General features: G+C 41.9%; 1 protein-coding gene across 1 annotated transcript in view; it reads right to left on the bottom strand.

Annotated features, from left to right (window-relative positions):
• The window catches only part of LOC102940290 (potassium voltage-gated channel subfamily KQT member 1-like), a 742,437-nt gene that overhangs the window by 566,964 nt on the left and 150,262 nt on the right, over window positions 1-25,211 (bottom strand). Inside the window, exon 11 of the mRNA XM_043532723.1 lies at window positions 17,930-18,044. Coding sequence (XP_043388658.1) covers window positions 17,930-18,044 — 115 coding nt within the window. The remainder of the gene's footprint in view (window positions 1-17,929; window positions 18,045-25,211) is intronic.

Raw genomic sequence — 25,211 nt, 5'->3', positions numbered from 1 at the left:
GCATACAGGGCCTGCTCCACCTCAGCTGGTGCTGGATAATCAGGGCCTCAACACTGAAGATGTCAGCCTCTGTGAGGGCACTGACATTAGTACGATGTCCCTCCCACTCTATGTTCAGGATCTTCTGAAGAAAGTGCTGGTGCTGGCATTCCAGGTTTTTCAGGTATTTTTTGTAGGTCTCCCAAGTCTGACAGCCATAGAGGAGAGTTGGGACCACCACTGCTTTATAAACTAAAAAGTGTAGTATGTGTTCTGATGATGTGATTGTTGAACACCCAGCAAGACAGTCTGCCAAAGGCAAGGCTGACGCAGCGAATTCTATGCTGAATCTCGACATCTACGTCTGCCCTCAGAGAGATGGTTACCAAGATAGGCAAAAGTATTCTACATATTCCAGTTCTTCTTTGTCAACGTAGAACTTCCTTGTTGGGTCTGATGATTGACCGAGTAGTGGCTGGTGGAGAAATTTGTTTTGCTGATGGTCAGAGTTAGCCCTAGGCTTTTGTAAGCTTCAGAGAAGCAATAAAGAGATGTTTGAAGATCCTCCTTCGAGTGTACAACTACAACACAATCTGTGTACTGGAGTTTGGTTATTATTGCCATTACTACTTTAGTTCTGGCACAGAGAAGAGAAAGGTTGAAGAGGTTGCTGTCAATCTAATATTGGATGCCAATGCCCTGTGGTAGATGGTCTTGGGTTAATGTTTTCATAGCTGCTAAGAATTTGGAGAAAAGGGCGGGTGCCAGTACACAACTTGTTTTACACCAGTTCAGATGACAAAGGGCTTAGAGGTAGAGCCACTGCACAGGATGGAGGCAGTCATCTGGTCATGGAGGAGTCTTACAATGGTGATAAATTTGCTTGGGCAGCCAAACTTAGACATGGATTTTCCACAGAGCCCCACGGTTGACAGAGTCAAAGGCTTTTGCCAGATCGATAAAGGCCATATACAGCTCCTGGTGGTGTTCTTCACATTTTTCCTGGATCTGCCTGGCTGCGAATATCATGTCGGTGGTGCCTCGTGGTGGTCTGAAGCTGCACTGGGACTCTGGAAGTACTTCCTCTGCAAGAGGGAGCAGATGAGTCAATAAGATTCTAGCAAGAATCTGGTCAGTGATGGAGAGGAGAGCAATGCCTCGATAGTTGCCACAGTTGGTTCTGTCTCCCTTTTTGAAAATGGTGGTGACATTAGCATTATGTAAGTCAACATGGATTTCTTTGGTGCACCAGATTTTGAGGAGCAGCAAGTGAAGCTTGTCAGTGTTTCTCCCCCCGCTTTCAGTACTTTAGCTGGTATGCCATCAGGACCTGGAGCTTTGTTGTTCATTTTTTAATTGCTTTGCAGACCTCCTGCCGTGTTGGTGGGTTGGCAAGAGTTTCCCAGATTGGGTGCTGAGGGATGGCGTAGATGATGTTGTCAGTCACAGTCAATGCTCTATTTAGAAGCTTTTAGTAGTGTTCCTTCCAGAGCTCTTTGATGGATCTTTAAGAAGGATACTACCATCTTCGGAACTTAGCAGCGTGAAGCCACATGAGCTTGGTCCATACAGGATCTTTGTCTCTCACAAAAAAAGCTCTGCATATCATGTCTGTCAGCGAATGTTTGGATTTCTTTTGCTTTGTCCTCCTACCATTTGTTTTTGATTTCTCAGATCCTCCTTTGAACTTCTGCTTTGAGGTGATGGAAAGAGCTCTGCTTCTGACTGGATACTAGTTGGTTTTGCCAGTTGCAGAAAGCTTTTCTCTTCTAATCCAAAAGGGCTGTAATCTCAGTGTTGTTGTCAACCCAGTCCTGATGGCAGCAGGTAGCAAGGCCAACGGATCCCTCACATCTGTTTTCACATCTGGTCTGTTTTAGGGCTTCCCACTCTTCTTCAACCCTTGTGTTGTCATTTCTAGGTGTGCATATGGACAGCTTTTCACTGAGGATTCTTTGGCAGTTCTCTTGGTGCACTGAGGATTGAAGTCTGGATGTTGTATTGCCATCTGTGTGATTTGGATTGCTTTCTATGTTTTGGTTCAATCCTGAGCGACGTGACTGACCACAACAGACGGTGATCAGACCAGCAATCATTGGTTCCTGTCTTGACATGGATTATTTGGATATCACTTAGATCCTGTGTTCTTACAATGACATAGTCTAGGAAGTGCCACTGTTTTGAATGCGGGTGTTGCCAAGTTGTTTTGTACTTGTTGCTTTGTCTGAAGAGTTTGTTTGTGGTCACAAGGTCATGCTCTGCACATTTGCTGAGTAGAAGGATGCTACTGAAATTGGTCTTGCCCACTCCTTCCTTCCCAATGGATCCCAATTAGAAGCTCGGCCAATTCTTCCGTTAAAATCCCTTAAAAGGATTACTTTATCTGTTTTTTTGAATGGATGATAAAATTTTATCCCGGTCAGTGTAAAAGGATACTTTCTGTTCTTCAATGTCAAGAGCTGATACATATGCACTGATGACAGTGGCAAATGACTTATTGGCCAATTGGATGTGGAGGGTCATAAGGCGCTTGTTGATGCCGATGGGGAGCTCAGTCAGGCGGTTGACTAGAAAGTTTTTGATTGCAAAGCCAACACCGTGTATTCGCCTGTCTCCTGCTGGTTTTCTTTTCCAGAAGAAAGTGTAACCGCTGCTCTCTTCTCTCAAGTGACCTTCATCTGCACACAGAGCAGCAATGTTGATGTTGTACTTCGAGAGTTCTCGGGCAACAATTGCTGTTCTGTGTTTGGGTCTTTCACTTTTTGATTAGTCTAGTAGGGTAAGGATATTCCAAGTTGCAAGAAACATTTTTGTTTTTTGACTGCATTGGGAGTGATCCCTCTGGACATGGTTATCCAGTCAGGTATGGTGGGATAGCCTATATTTGGGGCACCTTCTCTAGCCCCTTCCCCGAATCGGGTGAGCAGAGGTGTTCCTAAAAAGGCCTGCTCAGTCATGACCGCTGCTGCCGAAAGTGCCCCCCCCATCCTAGTCCAGGGGCACATGACGACCATCTTGCGGTCACCGCCTGCATGTGGGTCTGTGACCAGGGACTCCTGGTGATCACTTCACCTATCCCCCGTCACCACTCACCAATCACCGCAGGACTTTTATGGATAGGGCTGGGGGAAAGTTCTTCCTGTGAAAGAAGCCTGCGCGTGAGTACCATCACAGAATCATAGAAATGTAGGGCAGGAAGGAACCTTGAGAGGTCATCAAGTTCAGCCTCCTGCGCTGAGGCAGGACCAAGTAAACCTTGACCACCCTTACAGGTGTGTCTAACTTGTTCTTATAAACCTCCAATGATGGAGATTCCACAGCTTCCCTTGGAAGTCCATTCCAGAGCTTAACTACCCTTATACAGTAGATTTCACTTAATAGCAATCCTAGTATTAGCAACTTATGATTAATGGCAACATATTACAGGAACCAGTCCAGAGACGACCTGTGCCTGCCGACAGTGCGGGGACAGAGTGAGGGCAGCCAGCTTCAGTTGTGTTACTGAGCATGCTCAGTATAAACCAAGCAGCAAAAACAGAAGGGTACATGACCTGCCCCCCCCTTGTCATCTCTGAACCAATCCCATCCCATTAATGTCAACATTAATGGGATTCAGATATTTGCAAGGTCATGCCTCTTATTAGCAACTTTTTTGGACGAACCACAGGCATCTTTGTGAGGCTGCAGCTAGAGAAGGAATTGCTAGACAGTGGTTCTTAAACTTTTGTACTGGTGACCCCTTTCACATAGCAAGCCTCTGAGTGCAACCCCTCCCCTTATAAATTAAGAACACTTTTTAATACATTTAACACCATTATAAATGTTGGAGGCAAAGTGGGGTTTAGGGTGCAGGCTGACAGCTCACGACCCCCCATGTAATAACCTCACGACCCCCTGAGGGGTGCTGACCGGCAGTTTGAGAATCCCTGTGCAAGGACAGGCCTTCCTTGGCTGCAGCCCTGCAAACCTGCCTGTGACCGGTGCTTAGCCCATCACAGTTCTTCTTTCTGGGACTGCAGCCCGGCAAACCTGCCTACGTGCAGGGACCACACAGGAAATAAGTGGCTGCAGTTTGGGAGGGCAGACTGAGGGCAGGGCAGAGGCAAGGAGAGGGGCTTCTGCCCAGATGTCAGAACTGCACAGCACCCTCTCCCTACACTCTCCAGACTGCGCCCCACTGGAACACTGCATGCAAGGAAGGAAGCACTGGGATGTGCTGAGCTCCAGCCCCTAGAGAGCATCAGGGAGAGGTATGCTGGGGTGCAGCCCCACAGGCTCCTGTACCTCCACTCCCTGTAGAAAGCCCCGACATCTGGGCTGCATCCCCTCTCCCTGCTGCTGCCCTCCCCATGGGCAGGTTTGCAGGGCTGCGGCCAGGGAAGGCACCTCCCAGCACTTCGTTCCCTGGCTACTGCCTCACAAACCTTCCTTCCACTTATAAGCAACTGCTGGATAATAGCAACTTTTTGCTGACAGCCGAGGGGTTGCTAATAAGAGGAATCTACTGTATTTTGAAAGCTTTTCCTAATATCTAACCTAAATCTCTCTTGCTGCAGATTAAACCCGTTACTACTTGTTCGACCTTTAATTAACATGGAGAACAACTGATCACTGTCCTCTTTACAGCAGACTTTAATGTATTTGAAGACTTATCGGGTTCCCCTCAGTCTTTTCTCAAGACTAAACATGCCCATTTTTTTAAAACCTTTCCTCAAGAGGTCAGGTTTTCTAAACCTTTTATCATTTTTGTTGCTGTCCTCTGGTCTCTTTCTAATTTATCCACATCTTTCCTAAAGTGTGGCACCCAAAACTAGACACAGAACTCCAGCTCAGGACTCACAAGCAGCAAGTGCAGTGGGACAATTGCATCCTGTGTTTTACATACTACTCTCCTGTTAATACACCCCAGAATATTAGCCTTTGTTGCAACTGCATCACACTGTTGACACACATTCAGTGTGTGATCCACTAGAAACCTCAGATCCTTCTCAGTAGTTCTACCACCTAGCTGTCACTCCTCATTTTGTAGTTGTGTATTTGATTTTTCCTTCCTAAATGTAGTACTTTGCACTTGTCTTTATTGAATTTCCTCTTGTTGATTTCAGAACAATTGTAAGGTCATTTTGAATTATAATACTGTCCTCCACAGTGCTTGCAACCCTCCCAGCTTTGTGTCAACCACACATTTTATAAGTAATTAATGAAAATATTGATTAGTACCAGACCCAGAACTGACCTCCTGAGGAACCCCTCTAGATACACCCACCAGTTTGACAGTGAACCTTTAGTAACTAATTGATGGTTTGATAATTTGTTCCAGTATCTTTCCAAGTACCAAAGTTAGGCTCACTGGTCTATAGTTCCTTGGGTTCCCTGGGATCCCCTTTTTAAAGATAGGTGCTATGTTTGCCCTTCTCCAGTCTTCTGGGACCTCACCAGTCCTCCATCAGTTCTTGATAGTAATTGCTAATGGTTCCAAGATTGCTTCAGCTAGTTCCTTAGGTAACCTAGTATGAATTTCACCAGGCCCTACCAACTTGAATACATCTAACTTATCTAAATATTCTTTAACCTGTTCTTCCTCTAATTTGGCTGGTGCTCCTTTCCCATTGTTGTTAATATTAAGTGTGTTGAGTATCTGGTTATCATTAATCTTTTTAGTGAAAACGGAAGCAAAATAGGCATTAATCACCTCAGCCCTCTTGATGTCATCAGTTATTAGCTTTCCTTCCATGGAAAGCAGAGGACCTACACTTACGTTCATAAGTCTCTTGTTCCTAATGTATTTAAAGAACCTCTTTTTATTGCCTTTTATGTCTCTTGCTAAACATAACTCATTTTCTGCCTTAGCCTTTCTGATTTTGTCCCCATATGCTCGTGCTATTCTTTTGTACTCCTCCCTGTCAATTCATCCATGTTTCCACTTTTTGTAGGATAACCTTTTGATTTTCAGGTCATGAAAGAGCTTCTGATGAAGCCATCTTTGCCTTTAACTATTCTTCCTATCTTTCCTTCACGTTGGAATAGTTTGCACACGGACCTTCCTGGGAAAGGTGATTCCCAGAATGCCGAGTTTAAAGGGGCTGAGGCAAAGGAACAGGAGTGCTGGGTCACAGCGACCCTGTTACAAGGATTAAGAATGTTGATTTGTGAGTGGTGTGGGTGCAACAGTCACATAGCAAAACGGAGTCGTTCTGAACACGATTTCACAAATCAGACCACTTTTTCATACGGTAAGAGCTACTTCTGATGCTAGGTATGAACTGAATGCAAATAACGCTTTTTTTGTTTTGTTTTTTTGCAATGTGGTTGCTTTCATATTCCGATCTTAGTTTATGCTTCTAACTTTAAGGCCTCAGACTGAATTAAAGAAGCATATTTACATTTGTTTGAAGCATTGTTCCTAATATGATATGGTCAGCTAGCATAAATGCAGCCAAGCCACATAAAAAACTTAGAACCATATTTGAAAATTGTGTGTAGAACTTGTTTTAGCTGGATCTGTGTTTACACACACTGTTCCTTAACTTGATTTGATCCCCACTGTGGATAGGGCCCTTTGAAAGAAGAGCAACTGTTAGTCTTGGTCTGAACCCATGAAAATTAATTAAGATCCCATTTTCCAATGGGGGAACAGGCATACTATCACTTCACTGGCAGTCCATTCCACTAAAGAGTTATTACTACAGCTGTTCAGCTAAATGCAGTTACCACTGATGTTCATTGTATGCGGCTCTCACCTTCTAAAGAATTCCTCCCAAGAGAACCAAAGCGATGATTGCTAAACCACAGAATTACGCTGCTTTACGTTAAGAAAGACCAACTGACATTTACCTTTACATGACCTTATTGAGCTACAACATGCATACTCAACCACAGTTGCCTAACAATGCTGACTTACAGTATACCTCATTATTACTTTAAAAGATTAAAAATTATACAGCAAATTTTTAAACTTGCACAGGACAATTCTGAAAAACAACAAAGGGACATACATTTTTAGAGCTGGTGTTGTAGATATTTTCACAAAGACATGATATTCTGTGATCAGTTTGGTGTAATCTTTCGGTACAAACCATGGGCCAAACTCTGCATTTGCTTACTAGAGGTTAACTCTGGCACATGTCAAAGAGTGTTGGCTTGACCATACAGTCTTGTCATTGCAGTAGGGTTGGAGACACTGAAAGCATCTTTTGCTTAGAATTTTCAACTATAAAGCTAGCTGGGGGTGAACAGTCTGCTTTGCCAAAATCCTGCACCCAGATCCGTGTGCACTGCTCCTCTAACTTTGATGGAACTTTGCACAGTGGTCCCGTACACCCATGCAGAGTTCCACTGAAATCACTGTCTCTGCGTGTGCAGATCCAGTTGCATGACCGCTGTGTAAGAACACTGGTATCCAAAATGCATAGCACAGAAAGGCCACTTAAAAAAGAAGTGCCAAATCTTCTTCCACACCTGGGAACCTCAATCCCCCAAAATTGTAGATCTCCTCATTCCTCCCTCTTCAGGGGCTCAGTGACACACTGTAGGTCCAATAAGCAAGGGTCTCTTTGCATGAGGTGCCTCCATCTATCCATCAGGGGCATAAACTAATAACCGCTAAGACCTCTAGGATATTACAGTTTATGATGACATGGAATCAGGGACCAACAGATAAGGATAAACATTTTTCTCCTGAAAGAATAGGGATACATCAAAAGAAGGGGGAAAGAGCAGACAAAGGAATCAAGGATGTCAAATAAAAGAGGACCCAACCAACCACACAAGAAGAAACACTAACAGCCTACAAACTAAGTCAGTACAATGAACAGCCCCCTTGCCCCAAGTATCCCCTGCAGGCTTTATTAGGTAGTGGATTTGGAGCTTGCTGCAAAGGGCCAATCTTCCATTCAGGTGCAATGAGTTGGCCACAAGCCTTTACTGTCCCATCTCCAGGTGTAGGGGTGGTCTACTGTGCTCAGTAGACAGCTAATGCTCTCAAGTCAAGACACAAAATGGAGTCTTCAGTACTCTGCGGCCAAGGGACATATATGCATGCCATCTCTGATCGAGCTAGTCTGCTAAAAATAGCCATGTAGCCATAGTGGCATGGGCAGTGTGATAGGCTAGATACCCAAGTACCTAGGCTCCCAGATGGCATTGTATATGAAGCGACTAGCTCCTCCTACCCAACCAATCTGCCACGGATAAGCTAGCGCATGTACGTCTAACTCAGGCTGTAAAGTACACCTCTAGCTCTAGTGAAGACATAACTCAATGAACCCTCTTCATCTCAGGGTGTTGTAACATGATAAAGAAATAAAACTCTATGCATTATCTTGAGGTACCAATAAGATTGAGGTCTGATGAAGAAGTTCCCCTAAAAACTGTTTCTGTACATTTTCAGAATAAGGAAATCAATTGATTTCAAGAAAGTAACTACATTTCTATAACTGGCTATGGAACAAGTGCCTATTTCACAAAGAGACTAGAGTGAAAATAAAGTTTTGAATACTATAAATAAGAACTGAAAGATCTAAAGTTTCATTCAGCGAACACAAAATCTACAGTATTGTGTAATTTGATATGGATAATCCTCTACATAACAAACAAGGCAATATACAGTAGTAACATGTAATTCTCAAAAACTAAGTGTACATGATAGGTTGTCCATAAATGCATCCTGCACCTCCTTTACAACAGCTCTTTATAGGTTTCCAACAGATGAAAACGTGTACTCTATGTACTAACTAATGGAGTCACACTTTGTTTACTCCACACTGGCTTCCCTAAATGCCTGGCTGTCTGAAAAATGGGATGACTACACAGTGTTACAAGTCATTGCATTTGACAGGCCAATCTCAATACTTACTGTTCTTTAAAATACACACTCTAAATGCTAGAGCTTAGTAACTGGCTCAGGTTAACCACGTCTGACAATATTTGACTTCTAACTAAAAAACAACCTCATTCCTATTTATGGAAGCTATTATAACTTTAATAGGTGAGAACCTCAGCTGGTTAGTGTAGCTCCACTTCTGTCAGCTATGGTGATTAACATCAGCTGAGGACCGAGAGCGGATATACAAAGAAAATTTCAGTCAGCCACATAATACATTTTCTTTTTTTAATATGCTGCCTCTGTTCCCTGTATGTTTGAAGCAGTGCACTTGGCTGCATTTTATCTGGACCATGGGCAATTGTGGTGTCGTGGCAGGCACCTTGGCAGCTGCATTTGCACTCTGAAAGTGATTAACCTACGGCCGTGTTGCAAGCTTGCTCCACATTTTCATTTTAAATGTATTTTTCCTTCACACTATTTTTTCCAGTATAAAAGCAGGCATTCTCTTAGCATTCTGCCAGCATGCAGTGCCAACATCACACAATCCACTCTCACCAATATTGGAAATGGCATTCAAAAGGTCATCTTAAAGCAGCAACCTGGACAGAGCTGCAAGCCACTGTGCTGGCTTTCCTAATGATATTAATGACACATATTCTGGAATAGGCACATCCTATTTGCCCCCCAGCACCTTCATACTTGAAGAGTATCCTGATCACAGCACAACCAGAAGTAAGGTGACCAGGATGCCAAGATCCCATACAATCTGCCCCACTTGCAGATCATAAAACTGTTCTGTGATAGCACACTGAACCTCAACAGGCATTGGATTGGAATGGAGATTAAGTGGCATGGTCAACAGATGCACGACAACACACACACAACCACAAAGCATGCAGGGATTACTGGAATTATTGAACACAGCTCTCCTATCACTCCACAGCCCAGGAGGGAGGATTTCTGACCCCAATGGACCTAGTTGACCATCCCCTGTGCATACGCAGTTACTACCCAACCTGTACACAGACAAAAGGATTTGCTCCTACATGACTCCCAGATTTCAGAAGTGAGCTTTTTTCAGATTTTTTTTTTAAAAACAGCTACTGATCTGAAGTATCAAGTTTAATGGATGCATCAACAGCTAAGTGTCAAAAAAGATAAGTTAAAGGCTTTGAAATAAAGAATTACTAGGAGCATGATCCTGCAGCCCTGTTGAAATCAATGAGAGTTTTGTCACATAAGGCCTTCTCTATATAGTTTTATTACCAGGATGTCATCCTAAATCTGCAGGGATTATAGCTGTCATGAGAAACCCTTGGGTTGTTGTTTTTATTTAATTTAAGAGTTAGGAAGCTTCATTACATTTAGATATTAGGCTGAATTCTACTCTCGGTTTTATCTTCGTAAAACCCATCGACTTTGTTGTGTTACTGAGATCAGAATTTGTCCCATTAGTGGTAAAATGCATCTCTCTCTTAAATGGGCAATAAAGTGGAACTATTCACATTGCGTAGTCCATCTCATAAAAAATAAAGCTATATTTTAATACCAGGTGACCTTCTGTAAGGAAGATTTATGTTGTATTGGCATAGAATGCGAGTTAATGTTTACACTAAATATTTTATTTAAAACAAGCAGAACTCGGAGTGAAAATGTAGCTTTCAAGAAGAACAAAACAAAAGAAATGATGCAGCTCCATCACAAATTTCAAGACACAGTAGTGTAGGGTATGTATGTATATAATACATATACAAAATGAAGGGGTTTCAAGAAGGGTCATGCCAAGAGATAGGTATATCACATACGAACACTTACCTGCTTACACTTCTGCTAAAAGATAGAACAAATAATGCGTGTTAAGGATATCCATTATTTGGGTATGTTGGTCAGAACAGGAGCTACATAGTTAGGGTTTGCACAAATGCAGAATACTTAAATTTGCAATCTGCATAAGGACGTGCTACAGTTGTCAGACAAGCTGAACACATTAATGTGTATTTGCTATAATGGTATATTAAGTAGAATTGTGTTTACCTAAAAGTGAAATTAACACTTATGATGAAAACTCGTGTTCTTGACACTGAAGATGAAACACACTACTCAGAACAATGATATAGCATTGTTTTTAACAGAAAACTTTAAAATGTTGCATTTCTATTCCCTACTTGTGTTGAGCATGTTCCCTGTACATTCCCATTTATTACAGATGTACTGTAGCAAAACATATTGACAGAATCTGATTCAATTTAACATGCATAAACCTAACATTTTTTTAAATGAAATACCATACTGCGCCCTCAGTCCAGACATGCATTTGACATTGAGAAGCATGCATGGATTGATAACAGCATTACTAGAACTGAACAAATAACGGATATCAATGATCATGTTTGAACACAGTTGCTGCTAATGATTCTCGTACAATTTCCCTGACCAGTATGAATAGGAATTTATTTCACCTGAGTTAAAATTATAGAACTGTGCTACAGACTACTAGGGAATCTCATAGCCTGAAGCAGTGCTTTTCAACCTTTTTCCATATTGGGACACTGCCCCCCCCCCCGCCAGGAATCCTTTCCCATCTAGCAGGGATCTAACTGGGTCCCTCCTCTTATTTGGTTATCAAGAAAAAGAACGGCTGTCATAAACCCCTGACACCTGTTCATGACCCCAGTGGTCTTTAGCATGTTTTGGTTTCCCAGAAAAAGAAAATTTACATTAATGAATGGTTGTGGTTGTCATGGTTTCAACCATATTAATGAGAAAAACCTTATAGAAAGTTGGAACATGATTATGATTTCATTTAGCCATCATGATCTCTACTGTAAAGATATACTAATGGTTATGACATGTAAATGCATGTTTCGGTACTTTTTAAAATGTTTTGTTCACCCAGCAAGTCACACTTTTCAGTAAGGATATTATCTACCTGAATGATTCCTTTAGCTGCATCTCTGGCTTCTCCAGTAAATGTGAGTCAAGTTTTACTTGCCCCATTCATGCATATAAGTCCACTTAAAGCCAGTGGGACAATCACATGGGTAGAGCCAACAGGATGAGGCCCCTATGTATGTTGATAAATTTACTAGTTTAAAGTAAACACGTTTTACTTTGAAAAACACACCTTGTTAGCTTACATAAACAATTATTTTGCAGATCTAACAGTATTTTGGCTAAATACCAAATATTCTATAGTGCATGCATGAATTTCAAAGTCCAAGCTTCATGTAAACACAGAAGAGCTTTTTCTTGACCTGGAGCTTTTCTTGACCTGCTGCTCACAAACAGGGAAGAATTAGTGGGGGAAGCAAAAGTGGACGGGAATCTGGGAGGCAGTGACCGTGAGTTGGTTGAGTTCAGGATCCTGACGCAGGGAAGAAAGGTAAACAGCAGGATACGGACCCTGGACTTCAGGAAAGCAGACTTTGACTCCCTCAGGGAGCGGATGGGTAGGATCCCTTGGGGGACTAACATGAAGGGGAAAGGAGTCCAGGAGAGCTGGCTGTATTTCAAGGAATCCCTGTTGAGGTTACAGGGACAAACCATCCCGATGAGTCGAAAGAATAGTAAATATGGCAGGCGACCAGCTTGGCTTAACGGTGAAATCCTAGCGGATCTTAAACATAAAAAAGAAGCTTACAAGAAGTGGAAGGTTGGACATATGACCAGGGAAGAGTATAAAAATATTGCTCGGGCATGTAGGAATGAAATCAGGAGGGCCAAATCGCACCTGGAGCTGCAGCTAGCAAGAGATGTCAAGAGTAACAAGAAGGGTTTCTTCAGGTATGTTGGCAACAAGAAGAAAGCCAAGGGAAGTGTGGGCGCCTTACTGAATGAGGGAGGCAACCTAGTGACAGAGGATGTGGAAAAAGCTAATGTGCTCAATGCTTTTTTTGCCTCTGTCTTCACTAACAAGGACAGGTCCCAGACTGCTGCGCTGGGCATCACAACATGGGGAGTAGATGGCCAGCCCTCTGTGGAGAAAGAGGTGGTTAGGGACTATTTAGAAAAGCTGGACGTGCACAAGTCTATGGGGCCGGACGAGTTGCACCCGAGAGTGCTAAAGGAATTGGCAGATGTGATTGCAGAGCCATTGGCCATTATCTTTGAAAACTCGTGGCAAACGGGGGAAGTCCCAGATGACTGGAAAAAGGCTAATGTAGTGCCAATCTTTAAAAAAGGGAAGGAGGAGGATCCAGGGAACTACAGGCCAGTCAGCCTCACCTCAGTCCCCGGAAAAATCATGGAGCAGGTCCTCAAGGAATCAATCCTGAAGCACTTACATGAGAGGAAAGTGATCAGGAACAGTCAGCATGGATTCACCAAGGGTAGGTCATGCCTGACTAATCTAATCGCCTTCTATGATGAGATTACTGATTCTGTGGATGAAGGGAAAGCAGTGGATGTATTGTTTCTTGACTTTAGCAAAGCTTTTGACACGGTCTCCCACAGTATTCTTGTCAGCAAGTTAAAGAAGTATGGGCTGGATGAATGCACTATAAGGTGGGTAGAAAGTTGGCTAGATTGTCGGGCTCAACGGGTAGTGATCAATGGCTCCATGTCTAGTTGGCAGCCGGTGTCAAGTGGAGTGCCCCAGGGGTCGGTCCTGGGGCCGGTTTTGTTTAATATCCTCCAGATCATTTATGAAGATGGTGTGGATTGCACTCTCAGCAAATTTGCGGATGATACTAAACTGGGAGGAGTGGTAGATACGCTGGAGGGCAGGGATAGGATACAGAGGGACCTAGACAAATTGGAGGATTGGGCCAAAAGAAATCTGATGAGGTTCAATAAGGATAAGTGCAGGGTCCTGCACTTAGGACGGAAGAACCCAATGCACAGCTACAGACTAGGGACCGAATGGCTAGGCAGCAGTTCTGCGGAAAAGGACCTAGGGGTTACAGCGGACGAGAAGCTGGATATGAGTCAGCAGTGTGCCCTTGTTGCCAAGAAGGCCAATGGCATTTTGGGATGTATAAGTAGGGGCATTGCCAGCAGATCGAGGGACGTGATCGTTCCCCTCTATTCGACATTGGTGAGGCCTCATCTGGAGTACTGTGTCCAGTTTTGGGCCCCACACTACAAGAAGGACGTGGATAAATTGGAGAGAGTCCAGTGAAGGGCAACAAAAATGATTAGGGGTCTGGAACACATGACTTATGAGGAGAGGCTGAGGGAACTGGGATTGTTTAGTCTGCGGAAGAGAAGAATGAGGGGGGATTTGATAGCTGCTTTCAACTACCTGAGAGGTGGTTCCAGAGAGGATGGTTCTAGACTATTCTCAGTGGTAGAAGAGGACAGGACAAGGAGTAATGGTCTCAAGTTGCAGTGGGGGAGGTTTAGGTTGGATATTAGGAAAAACTTTTTCATTAAGAGGGTGGTGAAACACTGGAATGCGTTACCTAGGGAGGTGGTAGAATCTCCTTCCTTGGAAGTTTTTAAGGTCAGGCTTGACAAAGCCTTGGCTGGGATGATTTGATTGGGGATTGGTCCTGCTTTGAGCAGGGGGTTGGACTAGATGACCTCCTGAGGTCCCTTCCAACCCTGATATTCTATGATTCTATGATAAGAGCCCCTTGATTAAATTTGTATTTAGATGCTTTAGAGTAGCTTCATTCAGGTACAGTATAGCCTCACAGTACGCACCAGTCATTGTACAAATCCATCTAAATTCATGAACCAGCATGGTTGTTAAAATGGCCTATTATGTTAGTACAAGTGTTGCATTTGCTAAACAACCTTCCTTGTTGATTTTTAAAAGTTAATATCACTAAAATCTTTCTAAACCAAACACAACCATCCTAAAGTTGCTATTCAAGCACTAATGATTATCATGCTGCTCTTGTATCAGCAGTAGTTTCACCATAGTTAAAGTTGTTAAAATTGAACTCTAACATAGGTTACAGATCAAATCTTATTGAACCAGCAGAAACTAAAAACACAAAATGGAAACTGAGCAATTTTGATTTCCATGGTTGTTTGCTTGCAAAGGGAGACAATCCAGTGGGGGAAAAAAATCACCAAAGCAATTCATTTTTCATCAATCTAAAGCCCTCTGGAACCTGTTCTTTGGCATATGGTTGCTTTTCTTGTGCTGTTTCATAGAATATCAGTTGCACATTGGGAGTGATTGTCTTCAAAGACTTTTATAACTTTTTAGTCACAAAAGGCAAACCCATTCAATTTTAATCTGATGACAAATCTGCTGCAGGGTGAATGCCATTCACTTACAGTGGGCAATGCGGGGAGATTTTTACCAGATACCTCTAAGCTTAGAAAAATTCCCTGAACTGGGAAAGAGGGGACCAGGAGTTCAAATCTCACCTCTTAACTGTAAGTTACCATGCAATTCACTATCTTTATTATTGACTAACTCCTCAAAACTTTTGTTTGCTATGGAGCTCCATATGGCTATTTTAAAAAAAACTCACTTAAATAACGAGTGCCTCTTTAAAAATTTAGAACACCCCCCGTTAAACTGTAAGGGCTTCATTAAATGTGTGCTAAATTCAAGAGTTAGCTGCTACAGCTGGGAGTACACAAATAAGGAAGGCAGGTAACAGCAGCACATGGCAGCATTTTTACAGCCAAGTATCAGGGGGGCAGCCGGGTGAGTCTGCATCCACAAAAACAACGAGGCGTTCGGTGGCACCTTAAAGACTCACAGGTTTATTTGAGCATAAGCTTTCATGGGTAAAAAACAGCTTTTACTGTGATGATGTTATTCATGATCTTTTATCTGTGGGATGGAAAGAACTAATTTACCAAAAGTTTTTGGATATCTTTACCCCATCTGATTTATAACAGATACATAATGGATTTATCTTATTGCCAATTTTTAGCTAACCAATGCTGGTTTTCATGTAAATATTTGTAAAAAATGTGAAAACATTCAATCCTAGCGTTTTTTTTTAAACCTGTGTACAACATAAAAAGCTAAAAGGTTCTCCCTCCCCCCCCAAAAACACACATTTACCAGTAAGTTAATTTCAAGGCCATCTTCTCCAGCAGCTGCCTCGCATGCTCATAGATCCAACTCTACACTCCTACAATTAGCAATCTGAAAACAATATGCTCAACTCATACTGAAGATTTAGAGGTGGTTGCTGGGAAAGGATTCCTCCTCTTGAAGGGGCGAAATCAAACTGTCGTGTCACACCAAGTGTTTTAGAAAGAGGCAAATTCCAGTCTTGCAATGAGAGTCCTTTAACAGCTCTGCCTCACCCTGAAAAATATTTCCAACTGGAATTCCATCTTTTCTGTGAACTGATGTGCTGTGTACATCTTTTATAGTATATATCTGCTATGGAATGCAATGGAGCAACAATACTGCAAATCTTATTCGTTCATTGTAGCATTCTTTCATCAGCACTTCGCCATTCTTTAGAATTTTACTAGGCAATACATTACATTAGACTGACAAATATGTACAGCATTGTGCTGGGAATAACATTGTTCTGCACCCAATAGCAGCTAGAATGTAATCTCACTGTATCTAACTCACAAAACAGGGCTTTTAGCCCTCCCCTCCCCCCCCCGTTACTTGGAAGAAGATAACTCAAATGCAAGAGTCACTTGCACATGGAGTACCAGAGTTTAACAAATTACAACTTCACTGCAAAAAATGTAAATGTAAACTTATTTTCCAGCCATCAACTTGTCATACTCCAAAGGCTCAGTCATGGAACTTCCTCACTAAGCCACTTTCATACTTTCCTTTCCAAATGTGAAGACAGGCTAGTTTTCACATTTGACATTAAAAACCACCACCACTTTTCAGTTTAACAACACATTCACATATTAAGAAGCAAGATTTATTCTTCATGGATTTCTCGGATGAAAAACCAATACATCCTTATCCCTGAGAGGGATATACAAGTAAAAGCACTACACACAGCCAGAAGAGATTTTAGATTCCTTCTGCTCTGTCTACACTAGACAAAAAGTAATTAAAAAAAAAAAAAGACATTGTGTAGAATGCCTCGAGATTGCACCTCTTGTAACGTACCTTTTGGCCACACACCACTGCTATCACGGGAGTTTTTAATCACAAGTATTGGTTGCAGCACCTAGGATGAGGCATTTTGCTGAGGTCTGGCTAAATAAGTATAGATTACATTAGTCGCACTTCAGCTTTACACAAAGCCACAAGCCTCACAGCTTCACTGGTTCAGTCAGTGCCAGCTACAATCGCCAATGTGCTTCCCCAGGTTTGAAAGTTATCCCCAAAGTCACCACATTCAGCAAGAGACTTGAACATGATAGGACGGATGTTTCGGAGTCCCTGAATGCGCTGCTGCAGAGTTGCCAATGTGCGGTGTGGTTCTATCAAATGGTATTTATGTATGCACTTGTGATACCAAAAGGTAAGCGATAGGATAAGCAATTTCAGGAAATCAGAATCCCTGCAATGGACACTGAGTGTAGACGTGCTCCTCAGGTCCTACCCAGTGACAGTTAGAACTGCATTAAATTATTCTACCCTCTAATTCTGGAAAGCGCTGTTTCCCTGTTAAGTATATCCACATAATTCCTTTATGAACATAGCTGTTTAATGAAGTGAGCTGTAGCTCATGAAAGCTTATGCTCAAATAAATTTATTAGTCTCTAAGGTGCCACAAGTACTCCTTTTCTTATAGCTGTTTAAGTGTCTACACTACCTTTGGGGTAACATCCCACAAGTGCATTTCCTCTTGGAGGCAAACATTTCACTTCAATTGTCCTTTCAACATAGTTTCCTTCCTTTCAGGTCATGTCCACACACAAAAGTGTTTCATTATGACCTACAATGGACATTCAATGCATTCAGGGGATTTTGGAGATCAGACCCATTCAGAAACCTGCCTGAATTTATGAAGCGGCCCTTGAGAATCAGTCTCAGGAAACATTTTTACTGGACTCAAAAGATGAAGTCACAAACCAAAAACATCAGATCTCCTAACTATGGCTTAAAGAACAGTTTTTTCTGTCCCAATACATTATACTGAGTAACAGCTCTTAGCTTTAAGCTAACTGCAAGTGTGTTAAAAAAAAAAACATGCAAAGAACTTCTATTCAGTATATAGCATTTCCCCCCACCATTAGCTGATGTTTATATTATCCAGTAAAAGCCATTATTCCACTTACTGTGCCACATCAGATACAACAGGCAGTGGTGACTCCTCTGATGTGAGGTCTATGTCATCGGTGAAGCTGTTGTCCTGTGACATTTCATTGCTGTTCCCTTCTAAGCGCCTTCTCACTAGACAAATAATTTAGAAAGAGCACAGTGCATTAGGGAGGCAGCATCTACAAATTCTTTCCCCTCACCCATGAATTTCCATAGTAAATCTTTTTTTTCTAAAAAAGAGTCCCATTGTAAGATACTACATTTTTAGAGCAGGCGCAATGAATTGATTATTACACACATGCCACATGCAAAAATACAAATGTACACATATGATATGGTACATACCAAGTGAGAACACACACACAGGGACCCTCTTACAGTTAAGCGTTTTTTTCTTGAACACCACTTTCGCTCTAAGTGGAAGTTCACGACATGAAAAATTGCAATTTGGACACTGCAATGAATGAAAACAATTGGGGACTTTGATTTATTTTGCAATAAATAGTATTGCACTGCATCCAGGTTCTCTATAAGCCAAGTACTGGGTCCAGGTGGCTCCCAAGTGCCAGGCTTCACAGTCACTGAATATTAGAGAAATCTTGAAGAGGAAATCATCACTCAGTGGCAAACGTACGCTGCTTACACAGCGTGTTGGATGCTGTGGAGACCATGAGCATGCACTGTTCTTCCCTGAGGTATGGCTGGGGAGTGGCGACAGGTTGCCAGAAAAAATGACAGCCAGCCAAAGAAATCTTAAAAGTCCTTGATCCCCTGTGCTCCCAGCTGACAGCTCACAAAGGGAACATGGAACTAAGAAACAGAACAAAGGCATTGGGCCAAATACTAAATCTTCTCACCAGGATTAAGGTGTCAAATATAAAGGGAAGGGGTTAAGAAGCTCTGATACAGTACTATAAAATCCTCTTACCTGTAAAGGGTTAAGAAGCTCAAGCAACCTGGCTCGCACCTGACCCAAATGACCAGTCAGGGGACAACATACTTTCAGATCTGGAGGGAGGGGAAAACGCTTGTGTCTGTCTGTGTGATACCTTTGCCAGGAACAGATCAAGGATGCAAGCCCTCCAACTCCTGTAAAGTTAGTAAGTAATCTAGCTAGAAAACGCGTTAGGTTTTCTTTGTTTTGGCTTGTGAAATTCACTGTGCTGGAGGAAATGTGTATTCCTGTTTTTGTGTCTTTTTGTAACTTGAGGTTTTGCCTAGAGGGATTCCGATTCAAAACATAGAGATTACCCTGTAAAGTATTTACCATCCTGATTTTACAGAGGTGATTTTTACCTTTTCTTTAAAGAAAATTCTTCTTTTAAGAACCTGATTGATTTTTCCTTGTTCTTAAGATCCAAGGGTTTGGGTTTGTGTTCACCTGTACCAATTGGTAACGATATTATTCTCAAGCCTTCCCCAGGAAAGGGGGTGTAGGGCTTGGGGGAATAGGACTCCAAGTGGTCCTTTCGATGTTCTTTGTCTAAATCACTTGGTGGTAGCAGCATACTGTTCAAGGACAAGGCAGAATTTGTGCCTTGGGAAAGTTTTTAACCTAAGCTGGTAAAAATAAGCTTAGGGGTTCTTTCATGTGGGTCCCCACATCCGTACCCTAGAGTTCAGAGTGGGGAGGGAACCCTGACAGGAGGGAAGAAAGACTATCCACAAAAAATGAATATTGCATTTGGGGATATGGGAGAGAGAAACCAATTCAGAATTTGTCTCTCCCCTCCACCTCCTATAATCACTTCTTATGGTCCCTCACTCAACCCCATATTAAATCAATGGTGCTAGAGTAGCAGGATGCAAGACAGGTTGCCGAGAAGGATAGAGACTCATTTGCACCGTGTAACTATCAATTTCTTGCTATACTTTTAATTTTAGCACTCAAATAGTTGAGACTGGCTAAAAGACATGTCCCATGTTATACGTTAAACAAAGACCTTTTCTGTGGTGGGTGGGAAGAACTATGTAGAGGCTGTATAGCACATAGGCTGCCCAAGCTCGTTAACTGATATCCCTGAGAGCATTTTTTTTCAACATGGTGTCTATCAATAGGTTTATTCCCAGCCTGAATTTATGAACATAAGTATTATGGTGAAAGACTGTCTTGTTTCGTGACCCCACATATTCATGCCTTCAGGGAGGAAGAAGAAGAGGATATAGGAAATGTACTCAGTGCTAATGAAGATTAAGAATTCTGGGCTAATATTTCCATTCCCACTGATGGGGGTGGGGCGGGGGGGGGGAAATGTGTAACAAACATTGTGCCAGTTTCATGGGGTAGAAAGCACATCACTATGTTGCCCACTTGTGGGCGAAGTCTGAGGCAGCCTGAAAGTAGTAGAGGGTAGAGCCTGACAACTTTGCAGAGCCTGAAAATCTGTAAGACATTTTGGAACAAAATGCAAATACCCCATAGATCTTGCTATATCCCTAAAGAAACAACAGCCAACTCTGAGCTTTCCAAGCACACCTGTTGCCCTTGTAGCACGAAGTGGCTCATGAATCCAGTGTCATGCTGGGGGAACCACTGGCAGCATTTTTCTTCAGGCAGTAGGAAATGGATATTTATTATAAGGCATGATCTCAGAACACAGTTGTTCTAACATGTCCTACCTGATTGATAACCCCATAAATATGTCAATACATTACCACCATAAGCAGAGCTTTTCAGAAGCTACATTGCAAGTACGTTGCAGAGCCACTATTACCCCTTTTCATGTACTCTTAGCCATACTTGTGTTTAGCTCCCTCCAGGTTGTCCAAAGAAGGATACATACTTCTCTAGCTTTCTGAATAACCAGCTCTCTGCTCCTTCCAGATTTTTAATACATGCGGAGACATTGGCTTCCTAGACTTAACATATACACAAATTTTCAAGACAATAGCTGTGTATGGAAAAGTTTAATTATTTCAGGCAATTTACTATGGGCCCATTTGTACAATCCTTACTCAAGTCTAACTCCTGCTGACTTCAGTCCTCTAAATATAGCGCTATAAGCACTGTTTCTCTGAGATGACCTTTTTGTAGACTCATGGTATTGTATTTTTTCATGTTTTTCATTCCAGTCAAGAATAGTTAGAATTTTTCTATGATCTTTTGATAATCCATTTTCCTGCCTTCTTCTTGTACTTACCTTTTGAGTTTAATCTGCAACTGAAAACTGTTTGGAAGGAGAATGGTTTGGATTGATAGCACTATAATTTTGTTTAGGTGAAAAAAACTGATCATTTCGCTGCTTTCTTCAAGGCCAGGCGAATATTAAGCATGTCATTTGAAGCAATAGGAAAAAAGGGAAAGTATATAAATAAGTTTATGATGACAAGAAATTAACTCTCTTTCAGTTAAACTAAAACTCTGCTGATTCACCAGCTTCAATCATGAAAACTTGAGGTTTAATTTGGTTAAATTATGAGTACATTATAACCTGATGCTGGTGAAATTAAAATATCCACATTTGTTTTCATGCACTTTTTGGATAGTTCTTTTGGATCTGTATTATAGCAGTACCCGGTTCCTCCAAAATATCTTGATGCATGAAAATGTCTCTCACTAATACAGCAACACAAAAGAGAGATTGGGATAACTGGCAGCTCTCCTGTTATTTTTAAATTTCTGAACAAAAAATATCCACGTAAGTCCACATAATTCATTACGGATGAAGGTTGCCACAAGTTGACTTGTGAACCCTTGTGCTCGGTTTTGGCCTGCTGATTACACTTTAGACACACCTGCTATAAAAAGACATGGAATTCCGACATTTTATCATGTACTGCATCAAGAAGCGTTAACACCACTTCAGATATTACAGCCTTCCTCAATCCAGGCAACAGTTTTTTTTGTTTTTTTTTTTAATTTAACATAGAATCTGTTAATAGCCAGAGCTTCCATAGTTATTTTCAAAGTTGGTCTGTCTGTCAGGTCTTGATATTCTTTTGGCCTTACCCAATCTAGTGCATGCATTGGTAAAGACATATGGAAATTGATTCTAGTGGTATGATAGAGCAACATTTTATGCCACTATTTTCAAATGACACATGACTTATTAACTTGGTGGTTAAAAATCTTCTCTCTTTACATATATCTGTATTCACAGTTACCAGAAGTATTTAATGTTGTGATGGATTTGGAGCTGCTCTGTAGTAATTTATTAATACTGTATGTTGGCCTGGTTACTAGAATAAAGAAAAGGAGTACTTGTGGCACCTTAGAGCATTGGATGCATTCGATGAACTGAGCTGTAGTTCACGAAAGCTTATGCTGTAATAAATGTGTTAGTCTCTAAGGTGCCACAAGTACTCCTTTTCTTTATGCGAATATAGACTAACACGGCTGCTACTCTGAAGCCTGTCGTTACTAGTATAGTCTCTTATATGAATATATTGGTTTAACTCGGGAGAGGTCTTTCTGGACAACAGGCAGGAAAAAGAAGAATCGCTCCACAAAGCTTACTACCAGCAAACATTTAGCTCCCAAGGAGCAATGCAAGACCTTCGAAGATTCTGTCTTTGCTTCTCCAGTCAACCTACAAAGCTAGGTTTGATGAGGAAAGGCCAAAGCCCAAGAACAGCGGAGATGGCTAGGCCACCATCATGCAGTATTCTCACTGATAGCACTCTAGCTATATTAGACATGCATGTAGACTGTTTTAAAATCCTTTTTCTCTAATGCTTTGTTCCTACTGCTATATAAAACTTTTGTTTTAAGTAAGCTGTTCAGTCACTACATACCACTACTCCCAAAGGGAAGAAATGCAGGTGTCCATACTCAGTCAGACTCACTGGATAAGCTTGGTGGATACGCAGACTACTACAGCCCATGTCCATGGCCTAAGAGTGGGAGAACTGCAAATTTCCTTGCTGGGATAGATAAATGTCTGAAGCATGGCACCGGAGGGTGTGCACTCAGACACACCTCAAAGGAGATGGAGGTGCAGCTAACCCTGTAATGTTGATGCTTCTAGAAAACTTGGCACAAACCACCGAGAGCAGATCTAAATAGAAAGGACTAACTTGGAAAACATTGCCATGAAGAAACAGTTCGATTCAACCAAGAACCACCATATGCATACTACCAAAGAAAAAGAAGTGACTGTCCATAAGAAAACAAAGTGAAACACTAATTCATCACCACTTATGAATGTAATTGGTTTAAAGTGAGCAGAAATGAGAAAAGCAGGTCCTCTTAGAAAATTAAAGTTGTCAGAGTCTCAGGTTCATCCTATGAAACCAGTTGGTTGACCTATCTTCAAGCTGAACACTAATGCATTTCACATCAATGCTGAGGAATGGAAAATCCATAGTACACATGCTAAGGACTGAAAATGAAAATGAAGGCCTGGACAATAGAGTTCTAAAATGACATAACTGAACATTGCTAGCAGGACAGAAAACTGGAAAATAATTTGACTTACATCTGACTCAGACCTGCATTTAACCAGAGCTACTTTAAACTATATTTTTAGGGAAAAACAAAGATTTCTGGAAATAGAATTTCTGTGCCCTTCTAGCATTACTGCTGGGGCTGCTCCAAAGGAGCTCTATAGAATGTGACCTGCCAGTTTTGCACTTGTTCTGACGAGCCACGTTTCTATAAGCAAAGATTCCATTCATTGATCACGGTCTTAAGAAAAAGCAACTGACGGATGCTGCAATGTATGAAATATCTTAAGGAATCACACAAGTATTTAGGAGTAGCCATTTTCAGACCCCACAGAAGCAGCATCACCTGTGGCCACAGACAGAGGGTGTGGTATGGCCTTGATACAAGGAAGGGTTTCTCCTCGCAAAAAGCTATTAGGATTTGAAATAGTCTATCAAAGGGAGGGTAAGTCATGGCCTAAGCGTATTCAAGGGAAGAACTGTTCTGTTAGCACCCCACAACACACTCTTGGGTATCCTTACTGATTTAGGAGATGGCTGGATATACAGGTAGTAACTGTGGCCAGAAAGATTTTCTTCTTTCTGCATAGAGTAAGAAGTGTCCAACCTTTTCTTTTCAGTGCAGACTTTTCTATGGTTATTCACAACCTTCTCAGCTCAAAATTAAACTCACTTTGCATACTATCTGTTAGGACCACTTGGAAGCTGAAAGTTAGTGCAGAATACTGGTGCCTGCTTATTAAACTGTGCTTTGATGCAGGGAGCACATTGCACTCTGCTCTGTAATCTGCACTGCTTCTAATAAGTTTTTTTTTCCGGTTGAGTTCAAGGTGTTCATCTTCATGTATAAAACAGTAGGCATCTGGGGCATATCTATGTGACAGATTGCCTTCTCCCTGTATGCTAGATTTGCAGTCAGCCAAGGCACTCAAGCTGTAGCTCCCTCAGGTTAAAAGAAAAGTTCTTGCCCAGGGAGTATAATACAGTAGCCTGCCCTCTGCCTTCTGAATCTCTCTAGGGTGCCACAACTTATATAGCAAATAGATGTATCATATCACCATATGATATTTTAATATCAATTTCATTTCTGAGCAATAGCTGTTCACCCCATAAGGGAAAAGTGCAAATCTTTTCCAAGCTCAATTTATTCCACTTCCTATACCCACCAGATGCCAAGGGGGATGCCAGGACAATTTCTCCAGATGCTGGGAGGGCCTAGTGTTGTATCCAAGAACAGCTCTCTCAAAACCAAGAATCAGTGTGAATTTGGTTCAAGCCTCTTACTGGGAGAAACTAGATCCTCTGTTCTGAGTGGGTCACTGGGAAGCAGTACTATGAGGCTCATAGTATTTAGCAGTTATATTATATGGTTCCTTAATGCTCTCAGACAAACTGCAGTCTTCTATATCAGAAACATTCAATTCATGCAGAGTCAGGCAGTGCAGGTTAGTGTTCTGTACAATATTAAGCCACAGCTAGGCAAATCAGTTTTTTATCCTTGTACCCTAACATTTCCCCTGTGGGTTTGGGGACAGAATAGGCCCACTGCTCTTCCTGCATGTCGTAAGAGGCAACGAAAAGGGGGCTGCCTGGAGAGGAATGGGCTCCACCAGGTTATAAATTTGTCCAAGACAGATGATGAGCAAGTCAACCATGTCCATACCGGATTGGTTGCAGCCCGGGTTAGTAATGACCGCGCCATCTGTCTCCCACCAGGATGGATGCAACAAGTGTGCTACTGGTGTAACCCCAACAAAGAGGATCGGTGGAAGAGATAACATCACCATAGCCACATGGAATGTAAGGACATTGAGACAAATAGGGAGGTTGAAAGAACTCATGTATGAAATGGAACAATACACCTGGCACTGGGTCACATGAAGATCTTCTGACGACCAAGAAGGCGGCATTTGA

Source organism: Chelonia mydas, chromosome 1 (genome assembly GCF_015237465.2).
Source record: "Chelonia mydas isolate rCheMyd1 chromosome 1, rCheMyd1.pri.v2, whole genome shotgun sequence".
Taxonomy (NCBI): domain Eukaryota; kingdom Metazoa; phylum Chordata; order Testudines; family Cheloniidae; genus Chelonia; species Chelonia mydas.
This window is presented reverse-complemented; position numbering and strand designations above follow the sequence as displayed.